General features: G+C 43.8%; 1 protein-coding gene across 1 annotated transcript in view; it reads right to left on the reverse strand.

Moving 5' to 3' along the window:
- LOC309557354 (multidrug resistance-associated protein 1-like) overlaps window positions 1-13,397 on the reverse strand; it is a 330,716-nt gene that overhangs the window by 242,792 nt on the left and 74,527 nt on the right. Inside the window, exon 7 of the mRNA XM_082260034.1 lies at window positions 5,364-5,425. Coding sequence (XP_082116160.1) covers window positions 5,364-5,425 — 62 coding nt within the window. The remainder of the gene's footprint in view (window positions 1-5,363; window positions 5,426-13,397) is intronic.

Below are 13,397 nucleotides of genomic sequence, written 5' to 3' on the forward strand. Positions count from 1 at the left end.
GTTAAAAACAATTGTTTTAAAAAAAATGTTTGCATTGATAAATGTCCCCCAGGGCAGTACCCGGGTCCCCACACACTTTTTATAGCAATACCCTGCATATAAGCCTTTAAAATGAGGACTTTTGATTTTTCATGTTCGTGTCCCATAGACTATAGTGTTTGCATGTTCGCTAGAACTTTCTCCCTGTTCGAGATGGTCGGGTGCGAACCGAAAAGGGGGGTGTTTGGCCCATTCCTAATGATCACTCAGACATCTGAGGTTCACGCTTCTCCAGTAAGCATACAGTATATTTGTTATATTGAGGTGGTGTCAAATCAAAGGATTGATTTGATTCAGGGATGACAAGATTCATTTTCAATGGCACTGTGCAGCACTGTTATGCTTATTTGGAATATTTATAGTTTAAGTTCTCATCCATTAGTAAAAAGATAACTTTATACAGGACTTTATGATTTTATGTTTTGTAAAAATACGTTTCTTTTACAGTGTACTATATAGAGCAGCCGTCATTAAATGGCGGCCCGCGGTCCAGGAGCGGCCCGCACGATGCTTCCGCCCGGACCCGTCAGGCTGCCACTGTATGTAGTCATTGGTTTGCTGGGACCGCGGGTGTCAAAGCAACCAGTGACATCCCGTGTGTGCGCCCCACCCCCTGCTTCATCCTTCGGCTCCCTCCCAGTCGGCTGCGAGTTGGGGCGTGACGTCAAGTGCGCGCCCGCCCCCCTGCTCCTAACTGCGGCTCCTGACTCACACTCAGCCTAGCCGCGAGCTGGGGCGTGACATCACATGCACACCACGCCCCGCCCCCCTGATGTTCGCAGCTCCTGGCTCTGACATTTTCTGCTCCCAAAGGTATGTGGGGCACATTTTTTTAGGGGGTTGCTTATTTTTAGAAAATGCAGACTGATGGGCATATTTTGTTAAGGGGCACACAGATGGGCACATTTGTTCCCATTAGATTGCCCCATAAAATAAAATATGCCCATTAGAGTGCCCCCTAACATAAAATGTGCCCATCAGCGTGCGCCTTATTTTATGTTGTTAAGGGTCATGCTAATGGGCAAATTTTATGTTAAGGGGCACTCTAATGGGCATATTTTATGTTAAGGGGAACTCTAATGGGCATATTTAATGTTAAGAGCAACGCTGATGGACACGTTTTTGTTTTGCCCATCAGCGTGCCCCTTAACATAAAATGTGCCCATCAGAGTGACCCTTAACATAAAATGTGCCCATCAGAGTGCCCCCTAACATAAAATGCGCCCATCAGCATTCCCCTTATTTTATGTTAAGGGTCACGCTGATGGGCATATTTTATGTTAAGGGGCACGCTGATGGGCAAATTTTATGCTAAGGGTCACGGTGATGGACACATTTTATGTTAGGGGGCACTCTGATGGGCAAATTTTATGTTATAGGGCACTCTGATGGGAGCATTTTATGTTAGGGGGCACTCTGATGGGAACATTTTATGTTAGGGCGCACTCTGATGGGAACATTTTATGTTAGGGCGCACTCTGATGGGAACATTTTATGTTAGGGCGCACTCTGATGGGAACATTTTATGTTAGGGGGCACTCTGATGGGATCCTTTTTTGTTAGGGCGCACTCTGATGGGAACATTTTATGTTAGGGCGCACTCTGATGGGAACATTTTATGTTAGGGCGCACTCTGATGGGAACATTTTATGTTAGGGCGCACTCTGATGGGAACATTTTATGTTAGGGCGCACTCTGATGGGAACATTTTATGTTAGGGGGCACTCTGATGGGAACATTTTATGTTAGGGGGCACTCTGATGGGCAAATTTTATGCTAAGGGTCACGCTGATGGGCACATTTTATGTTAGGGGGCACTCTGATGGGCACATTTTATGCTAAGGGACACTCTAATGGGCATATTTTATGTTAAGCGCAACGCTGATTGACATGTTTTGTTTTGCCCATCAGAGTGCCCCCTAACATAAAATGTGCCCATCAACGTGTCCCCTAACATAAAATGTGCCCATCAGAGTGTCCCCTAACATAAAATGTGCCCATCAAGTGTGCCCCTTATTTTATGTTAAGGGTCACGCTGATGGACACATTTTATGTTAAGGGGCACTCTAATGGGCATATTTTATGTTAAGAGCAACGCTGATTTACACGTTTTGTTTTGCCCATCTTTCTGAGTCATAGCACAGACTTCAGATTCGGACCTCGGCCCAAAGAAAATTTTAGCGACCGGACCTCCTTGAATTTTAATTCATTACCCCTGATATAGAGGTTTATTTAGTTTGGATGAATATTCATGCAGTCTTTTTTTTAATTTCCTTAAAACTTTAGCGCATATCATATGCTGTGCTACCTGCTTTCAGGTATTGCTTTTACTGGGGAAAATAGTGTGCTTCTGTTGAAGAAAGCACTATCTTTATTGGCTTTATGCTTTCTGTTCATCTTCCTCAAACTGGACAGAGGTTTATCTCTTCTTGTTGCCATGATCTCTAAGGTTATGCTAAAAATACCCAAGTTGATTCACTGAGAGATACTGTATGTACCTGTAACAAAAAAAAAAACAAATAGCTTGGAAACTACATGAGTTTGTTTGTCTAATGAAATGTGTTCACCAGAAAGATTTAAAGGCTGGTTTGCACCAGATGCAGTCCAGTGCAAAAAAAAAATCCATGAATAGTGTTTTCCATGTATTACAATGGCAAGGGCCGGATTTAACACTAGGCACTGTAGGCACCCTTCCTAGAGGGCGCCCGGCCCGTCTGTACAAGTTTTTTTTTTTTTCTTTCATGTTTTTTTTTAAACCGGGGGTCGGAAACCCCTCACCCACGGTCTACCTTTCAACCGTGGGCAGATGAAAGGTAGACACGAACAGGTCCCTGTGCCGCAGACTTTGCCTTCTAGATTCTGTGTCGGTCTACCTCTCCCCCTCAGCCTCCACTACTGTGTGTGTGTGTGTGTGTGTGTGTGTGTGTGGGGGGGGGGGGGGGGAGGTGGTGTGAAGGGCAAAGAGAACACGGCTATGGGCAGGGCCACCCCCATAGCAGTGTCCTCTACCGCCATTTACATCTCCCCCCCCACACCCTGCCTTCTGAGCATAAAACACTCCTAAACCCTGCATTCTGAGCATAACGGACTACTGAACTCTGCATTCTGAGCACAAAGCACTCCTGGACCCTGTATTATGAGCTCAACACACTCCTAAACCCTGCATTCTGAGAGCAAGGCACTCCTCACCCCTGCATTCTGAGCACAACAAACTCCTGAACCTTGCATTCTGAGCACAACACACTCCCAAACCCTGCTTTCTGAGCACAAAGCACCTCCGAACCCTGAATTATGAACGCAACGCACTCCCGAACTCTGCATTCTGAAAGCAACGCACTCCTGAACCCTGCATTCTAAACACAACGCACTCCTGAACTCTGCATTCTGCGCATAATGCACTCCTGATCCCTTCATTCTGAGCATAACAAACTCCTGAACCCTAAATTCTGAGCGTAAAGCACTCCTGAAGCCTGCAATCTGAGTATAACACACTCCTGAACCATGCATTCTAGGCAAAATTCACTCTAAATCCCTGCAGTCTGAACGCAACACACTCCCTATCCCTGCATTCTGAGTGCAACGAACTCCTAATCCCTGCCTTCTGAGCAAAACACACTCCTGATCCTTGCATTCTGAGCATAATGCACTCCTTAACCCTGCATTCTTAACACAACACACTCCTGATCCCTGCATTCTGAGCATAACGCACTCCTGATCCCTGCATTCTGAGCGTAACGCACTCCTGATCCCTGCATTCTCAGCGCAACACACTCCTGATCCCTGCATTCTCAGCGCAACACACTCTAAATCCCTGCATTCTGAACACAACACACTCCCTATCCCTGCATTCTGAACGCAACGCACTCCTAATCCCTGCCTTCTGAGCAAAACACACTCCTGATCCTTGCATTCTGAGCATTATGCACTCCTGATCCCTGCATTCTGAGCATAACATACTCCTGATCCCTGCATTCTGAGCATAACGTACTCCTGATCCCTGCATTCTGAGCGTAACACACTCCCGATCCCTGCATTCTCAGCGCAACACACTCCTGATCCCTGCATTCTCAGCGCAACACACTCCTGATCCCTGCATTCGGAGTGTAACGCACTCCTGATCCCTGCATTCTGAGCATAATGCATTCCTGATCCTTCAATTGTGAACGCAATGTGCTCTTGATTCCTGCATTGTGAACGCAATGTACTCCTGATTCCTGCATTTTGAACGAAATGTACTCCTGATGCCTGCATTGTGAACGCAATGCACTCCTGATCCCTGCATTGTGAACGCAATGTACTCCTGATCCCTGCATTGTGCACACAATGCACTCCTGATCCTGCATTGTAAATGCAATGCACTCCTGATCCCTGCATTGTGAACACAATGCACTCCTGATCCCTGCATTGTGAACGCAATGAACTCCCGATCCCTGCATTCTGAACGCAACTCACTCCGTAACCCTGCATTCTGAGTGTAATGGGGGGGGGGGGGGATTTGGGTGCTTTAGAATTCTTTGCCAATAGGCTCCTGAAATGTAAATCCAGGCCCTGACAATGGCTCTAGTTCACACCAGTGCAGTGCGTTCCAGTGCCATTCTGTATGGAACGCATCTGGAATGTGGCAAAATGCACCAGAATACACTGCCCTGAACTAAGAAGAGAAATAGAGGAAAAATGCAAAATGAAGAACGCTTAAAAAATGCATGAAAACCGCACCAAAAGGAATTAACGTATAAAAAAACACACATGCAGAAACATAGCTAGAAAGCAGAAACTTTGGTGTGAACAAGCCCTAAAAGAGCCTTGGTCTAAAAATGAGCTAACCTAAAATATTCAAAGAACAGACTTTCCTGCAGCTAGATTGCTGAATAAAATAAAATTAACTGTTCAAAAATAAAACAATCTCATCTAAATAACTACAATTGTAACTATAAAATGAGCAAATGCAGTACTATCACCACAACCTTATTATGCAACAGACAAGTCTTTGCCTCTGTAATCTAAGACTTAAGGTATAAACTAAACACCAACACCATAGCTTCTGTATGGATAATTTGGAATACAAGATTGTACCTGAGGGTGGGGCTTCTGGCAAAAAATAGAGCTCCCAGTAAAATAGAAGACTGATTGATGATGGTGTGTGGACTATTTAGAATCAAAATCGCATCCTCTGCTTGGAGTGTGACTATATTGAATTAATTATGTGTATGAAAACAACACATTTACTGCAAACATGACTGAACACCTCTCTTTATATTATGTTTTAATTGGAACTTTCATATACAATATTTAAATCTAACAGATCTTAATGTTTGCTTACTTACTCAGTAAACCAGCTGAATGTCATTTGTGAAATAAAAGAAGCATCTGTCACAGGATTTGGATTCTAGGGAATACAAAGAAGCAATATAAAATCATAATAATAATGACAATATTAACAATAAGAAGAAAATAAATCAAATGCAAGATAAATCTGCACTCTAGGCAAATATACCTGTAAAAACACAATATAATGCAGGTATGCAGTATTCCTTAAAAAAACATTAAAGGGTATATAAACCCTAATGCCCCATACACACGTGCAGATTATCTGCAGACTTTTGTCTGCAGACTTACCTTTTCTATGTAGTGCAAGGGCCTGCCGGATTGCATACAAATTGAAAGTGTTTAGGTTTGACCTCATATTATATGGTTTTGGTAAGTCTGCAGACAAAAGTCTGCAGATAATCTGCACGTGTGTATGGGGCATAACAATGAAATTCTCTTACTTTCTCCATTTTGGTCTGTTAAAGGTTAAAGCATTTTAAACCCAAAAGCAAACATTTAATATACTACAGCTTACCAATCCTTAAATATGGTGGCTGCATTTGTTTTCTTTTTTAATTTTTTCCCCTTTATTTTTAACTGGTAATCCAGGCAGTAAGTCTGTTATTTTTTTAACTTTCTTTACCAGACCAAACTTTCTAGCAAAAATGACAATTAGAGGGCTGAAACAAAGTATTTAAGGCTGGCAATAGATGATTTATTTTAAGTGACTATATTGCTTACTTATGCTAAGTAATCTACTGCTGAATAGGGATGAGCTCAAGCATGTTTGCATCCTAGTCCGAACCCAACTGAGCAAGCCTGCTAGAAAGCTGTCACTATACTAGAACAGTCATAAGTGCCAAGGCCCTCCCCACCCCAGAGCTACACAAATACAAGTCCCTTTTATACATGCGGCTGCATGGTGTGGCATGCTCCGGTCGCAGATGATTGGCACAGTACAGGTGACAGCTTCCTGGCAGGCTCACTGAGGTGGGTTTGGACAAGGATCCAAATAAGCCTGGGTTCATCACTACTGCTGAAGTTTTCTTTGAGACTGGGCCACTGCAGTGCTTGGTGATTCCTGTTGACCTCCATGTCATTACTGTATCCTGTAATATTAAGCTTTTCTGGTATTCTCCTATAAATTCTGTTCATACTGGTCTGAAATTATGGCAGTGCAAATCAGACAAAAAACACAATTAATAGAAAAAGATTTGAAGATATCTCTTGAACAAAGTTTCTCTTTACATGTGTCCACTGCATTACATAGGAATTTGTCTACCCATTTCTTCCCAAAAAAGACATTTTGCAGAAGACCACAGTCATAGGTGTGCACACAGGGTGTGCCAGGTGTGCCCAGGCACACCCTAATCACCCTGTGTGGCATAGATTCCCCCTGTTTAAACCCCTGATGTTTCACCAAAGCCCCCTAACAGGGCTCCTAAAAATTTTGTAAAAACAAAATAAAATTGTAAAAAATAATAAAAAAATAAAATAATACAAATAAAAACCACTGACGCCAATTTCTGCTCTACTGATGCCTCTACTGCTCTACTGACACTGTCAGTATATATACACATTCACACACACATATGTGTTTGAGCTTTGAGGTGCACACCCTAATGCGATAGGCTGTGCACACCTATGACCACAGTCAAAAGTCACTTGCTAACGAATAGCAGGTGAGTCAGCGCTCCACTGTCCAAACAAATACCTGGCCAAACAAAACCCTTAGCCTACATCCACAAAAGATCTGTGGTTCGTTCTCCAAGATATTTGGAACAACTTACCTCCCGAGTTCATTCAAAAACAGTGTGCAAGTGTACCTAGAAGAATTGATGCTATTTTGAAGGTGTCACAGACATTAGCTGCAGGGACCTTTTCTGCCCACATTTACCCTGTTATTTGTTATTGCTATATTTCTTTTTTTCTTGTTACATTTTTGAGGAACTGTTTTCTTGTATTTGCCCTAAAGACTATTCCTGGCCTGTTTGATTCTGAACACGTTCATTGAAAGAGCTGGTCACATTGGCCTCTGTTCTTCAATGTAAGAGACGGACAGTCTGTTACTGGTGGTCTCCTGCTATTGTCTGTGTATTGAGGTGTTATGTGTTTTCTGCTAAGCATGTCTGTCTCATTGTTAATCGTTAATTAACTCACCTATTGTTTCTGTCCAGGAGACTATTTATTTAGCTCAGGTTAATTATGTTTCTGTGGACAATTTCATCTGCATATGATAATGTAATCAGGCTCACCTGACCTGGTGGGGTATATATACTGCATGAGTTTGTTCAATAAATGCCCCCAGATCTTATACAAGCTATTCTCGGCTAGACTTGTATATCGTGGCCACAATTTCTGATGTCTCGACTTTTTTTGTTTATAGCGCAAAAAATTAAAATCGTACAGGTGATCAAATACCACCAAAAGAAAGCTCTTTTTGTGGGGAAAAAGGACATCAATTTTATTTGTGTACAGCTTTGCATGAACACGCAATTGTCTGTTAAGGGTACGCAGTGCCGACTCAAAAAAATGAGCTGGTCATTAAGGGGGAAAATCTTCCGGTCCATAAGTGGTTAAAGTGGAAGGTCTGAGCAGCACTGCAGTATGTGTAAGCCAGGAGTGCTGCATGTATAAGCCTGGAGGCTGAAAGTGTATTGGAAAATTCATAAATTTTTGTTTCTTTAGGCGTATTGAACTTTTCTTTAGCCACTTAACCTCCAGAAGATTTACCCCCATTCCTGACCAGGCCATTTTTGCGATATGGCATTGGCTTGCTTTAACTAAGTGTGCGGTCATGCAACGCTGGTACCCAGGGGTGTTGCTAGGTAGGAAAAAGACCAGGGGCTTCAGCCCGAAGATAAATCTTATCCCAAGACGCCCCCTTCCAACATCAGAAGGGGGCGTGAAGATAAGCGCCAGGGAGCTTTGCCCGGTGCTGGATTAAAGATGAGTGTAACACAAATTAGAGCATTTTGATGGGACGACACCTCTGGACCCAATTACATTACACAGCCCACCCCACACCTCTGGACCCCTTTACATTACACAGGGCCCCACCACACCTCTGGACCCTTTACATTACACAGCGCCCCCCCCCCCCCCCCCCACACCTCTGGACTCCTTTTGCATTACATAGCCCCCACACCTCTGGACCTCTTTACATTACACAGACCCCCCCACACCTCTGGAGCCCTTTTGCATTACACAGCCCCCCACACCTCTGGAACCCTTTACAATACATAGCCCCCCTCCCTGGGGCAGGACAGAGGCAGAACTGGAGAGAGAAACACCAGCGCTGAATAGAGAGCAGTAGCTGCCGAAATTAACTTTCCAAGTTACCCAACAGGTGACTGGTTGCTAGGTGGTCCGAGCAACCAATATCACCTGCTGGGTAACTTGGAAAGTCAACTCCGGCAGCTACCGCTCTCTATTCAGCGCTGGTGTGCAAACTGCATACTCTAGCCCCATACTTCACAACTTTCGAACTTCAGAATGAGGGACACTTGAGAGAGGAAGTGAACTGTGGTGCGTAGCGTGGCAAAATGGGCGTGGCCAAATGCTTAAAAAAACACGCTTCCTTGTACTTATAAAAAAATCTTTGATTGCTGTCCCACAAGCTGGAGTCTCAAGGACACAACCCCAGTACAAGCAATAAAAAAAAAAAAAAGAATAAACACGCTTTCATTGCAAATGGTTTTGCACAAACTGTGGAAGAGTGCGTTACGCTAAGTGTGGAAGCATTGTACAGGGTACAAGGTTCAGGAATGCGTTGTACAGGGTGCAAGGTTCAGGAATGCGTTGCACAGGCTGCAACCTTCAGGATTGCGTTGTAGAGGGTGCAAGGTTCAGGAATGCGTTGTACAGGGTGCAAGGATCAGGAATGCGTTGTACAGGGTGCAAGGTTCAGGAGTGCGTTGTACAGGGTGCAAGGTTCAAGTGCGTTGTACAGAGTGCAAGGTTCAGGAATGCGTTGCATAGAGTGCAAGGTTCAGGAATGCGTTTCGTACAGGGTGCAAGGTTCTGCAGTGTGTTTCGTACAGGGTGCATAATTCAGTGTATAATTCAGGTTTATTATACACCGCTATGGATGCACATACAGCAGTTACAATTGGTCCCGCCCCCTGCCACCTTCCTCCCTGGCCAACTGCTTTTTGTCTATGCACAGAACAAAGGGGCGGAGCCCTGCATACCGGCCCGCCCAACATCAATGCTTAAACTTGACAGCTGCATTCACTCTCCTTGTGGCTGCCCCATATCGCCCACCAATCACTAGAAATGTTACACCACTGAGCTATGTAGCCCCAAGTTCCCGGCGTACCCAAGGCCTTGGGACTCGGGGCTAATAATTTTAAACAAGCAACAGGAGACCCAGGGCTTTTTGGGGGCCCACTTGGGGCTATAGCCCCGGTCAGCCCCCCCCCCTTCCCGACGCCCCTGCTGGTACCCAAATAAAATTTACGCTTGGAGTTCAAATAAAGTTTATGTTCTTTCTTCCCACAAATAGAGCTTTGTTTTGGTGGTATTTGATCACCTCTGCGGTTTTTATTTTTTGCGCTATAAACAAAAAAAGACAATTTTGAAAAAAAACATATATATATTTTTTACATTCTGCTATAGGACATATCCAATAAAAAAATTGAAAAAAATGTAATTTCTTCATCAATTAAGGCCAATATGTATTTAGCTACATATTTTTAGAAAAGGGCAGTGCTTTTCCTGCTTTGCAGGAAAACAGGATCAATGCCTTCCCTACTGACAGAATGGCCATCTGCCTTGTTTACATAATCATATCACCATCCTGCCTGCGTACTGAACAATAGTCCAATCGTCGGATGCTGGAGAACATCAAGTCCGTAGTACCTGACGCTGCACTCTCGTTGTGATCACAGCGGGAGTAAGCTGCTGGCGGCGTTCATGTGCGCGCCCTACCCGGATCATATATAAATATATATACACACACACACACCTGATCCACTACACAGGTGCCGCCCTGTAGCAGGAAAACTGCTATGGGGCGGACCTGAAGAGGTTAATAAAAGCTGGCCAACAAGATCTTAAATGATCATTTCTGGTGTGGACTGCACTCGCTAGCGGTGCCACACTTCATAAGTGGTGGCAGATGCAGCAAGCAGAACTGGATATCGCTGCAAAAAAGTTTATTTGTTATATGAACTTTTTTTTTTTCGGTGCATGAGACAGCACCTCTCTGTGTGTATGTGAGCAGAACCTGCATAAAGAGAAAATGAACTTGCTTTAAAGAGACAGTGCGCCCTTTCGTTGCTGGATTAATCATACGTGTTGAGGAGTGACTGCGTAGATGAAGCTGCTGGGGAGTATTACAGCACCAATTCCAGGTAAAGGGGAAGTGTATGCTGTTGCCCATGGCAATGCTGGTGCAAGTAGGCCAGCTATCAATGTGCAAAGTCCTAAACTTGAAAGAGGAGGTAGTGTTGGAAGCCCTGTCAAGGCTTTAAAGCCAGAACGCTGCTTGCAGTGCAGTGAGTGTGGGCACGTTGTCCCCAAGTCCCTTTTGACACAGCCTCCAGTACAAGCAAGTACATCTGTGTTTGGGAAGCCTGTTCTGAGTGCCCAGAGAGAGCAACAAGCTTACCATAAGTTGGAGGAGTGCGGTTGTCCGTAGCAATGGCTGTGATGTCAAGTCTGCAGAGGGGGTGAGAAAAGTGTTGCCTACAGAGGATTGTGGCAAGTTTAAAGCAACACGTTTTCGGGAAGAGATGTCATCATGCTTTGGAAAGCCAGCAAAGTGCAGCTGGGAGAATGTATGATGTCAGAAATGTGGACAACTGGGGAACAGCATTTTTTCTTGTCCCAGGTTGTGGAATATGGCTGGATATAAAGTTGCTGAGCAAAAGCCGTTTTCTTAAGAAAAAGTGTGTAGCACCAAAGGTGAATGAACAACAGTGAAATGTGAATACAGTAAAACCTTGGTTTGAGAGTAACTTGGTTTAAGAGCGCTTTGCAAGACAAGCAAAATTTTCAAATAAATTTTGACTTGGTTTACAAGCGATGTCTTGATATACAAGTAGCTTCAAGTCACAGCTGAGTATAAAAGAGAAGAGAGGCGCCTCTAAGTGTAGCAATATGGTTACATTTAATGAAGGTACAACATTTAGCAACTCACATGGTTGATGATTGGAACAGGCACATCTAAGTATGCAGGCATCCAGGCTAAAGCTGTCCACATAGACCATCCTCTGCACCGCCATCTACGTCATCCTTTCCATGCTGCCCCTCGCTTTTAGATCCCTTTACTGCAGTGGTCTTCCCGGTCAGGATTACAGACTGGCAGCCGGCGGTGCAGAAGATAGTCCATGTGGACAGCTTTACCCCGGATGCCTGCATACTTAGATGTGCCTGTTTTATTCATCAACCATGTGAGTTGCTAAATGTTGAACCTTCATTAAATGGAACCATATTGCTACACTTAGAGGCGCCTCTCTTCTCTTTGATACTCTGTAGCTCCTACTGGATTTTGCTTCTAATCCCCTTGTGGAAGGGGCTATTTATGGATGGACATTTTATGGTTATATAACCTATCGCAATGCTATAATCTTTTTATATGGACTATAAACTGAAGGACTTATGAATAAATGGTTGTGGAACGAATCATCTGAGTTTCCATTATTTCTTATGGGGAAATTTGCTTTGATATAAGAGTGCTTTGGATTACAAGCATGCTTCCGGAACGAATTATGCTCGCAATCCAAGGTTTTACTGTACTGTGTTATAAATAGACAACACATTAAAAATAAAGTCCAAAAAAGTGCTTAAGTGAAAAGAATGTACAATCGTGCTCATAAGTTTACATACCCTGGCAGAATTTATGATTTCTTGGCCATTTTTCTCAAGAATATGAATGATAACACAAAAACTTTTCTTTCAGTGTCAGTTCACATTTATGCAATCACAGAGATCGCATGTAACTTGGAGCGCACTGCTCCTAAAATTACATGCGGTGTCTGTGCAGTGCAAATTCAGCCATACAGCTTGTATGGCGGAATTCGCACCGCAATCGCACTGAACGCGCACAGTACCCTTTTTTTGGTCCGCAGCAGAATCAGATCGCATGGTGGTTCACACTAGTGCAATCCAATTCTTTACGAACTCTCAGATGGCACTGCGATATGCGATCTGATCTGGGGGTGTCGTTACATAGTTACATAGTTAGTGAGGTTGAAAAAAGACATCAGTCCATCCAGTTCAACCTATGATGTGTGTGTGTGTTTGCTTTTAACTGTACATCGTATACCCCTGTATGTTGTGGTCTCTAAGGTGCCCATCTACTAGTTTTTTGAAACTATCAATGCTCCCTGCTGATACGACTGCTTGTGGAAGAGAATTCCACATCCTTACCGCTCTAACAGTGAAGAACCCCTTACGCACTTTAAGGTTAAACCGCCTTTCCTCTAGTTTTAGTGAGTGGCCACGTGTCTTATTGTATCTCCTTTCTCTGAATAGTTTGGTCCTTATGCTAGGGTCGCCAGTACAGTATTTGTACATTGATATCATATCCCCCCTCAATCGTCTCTTCTCCAGAGAGAATAGATTCAGTGCTTGTAGCCTATCCTCATAGCTGATGTCCTCCATTCCCCTAACCATTTTTGTTGCCCTTCTCTGGACTTTCTCCAGTTCCAGCACATCCTTCCTGAGGACCGGTGCCCAGAACTGGACAGCATACTCCAGATGTGGCCGGACCAGAGTCTTGTAGAGCGGGAGAATAATCTCTTTATTTGATTCTCGTTAACTTTTAATTGACACCTCCAGCATATCGCATATGGCAGTGAGAACTGCCTGTGCTGCGCATGGGATGCAGGAACGCGCTGTATATTCGCAGCGTTCCCGCATCGCATAAATGTGAACCGGCACTCACTCATGGTTAGTGTTTGACTGAAGCCATTTATTATCAATCAACTGTGTTTACTCTTTTTAAATCATAATGACAACAGAAACTACCCAAATGGCCCTGATCAAAAGCTTCCATACCCCAGTTCTTAATACTGTGTAATGACCACTTTAACATCAATGAC

This window comes from Pelophylax lessonae (assembly GCF_965119305.1).
Source record: "Pelophylax lessonae genome assembly, chromosome: 6".
In the NCBI taxonomy this organism is placed as follows: Eukaryota; Metazoa; Chordata; class Amphibia; order Anura; family Ranidae; genus Pelophylax; species Pelophylax lessonae.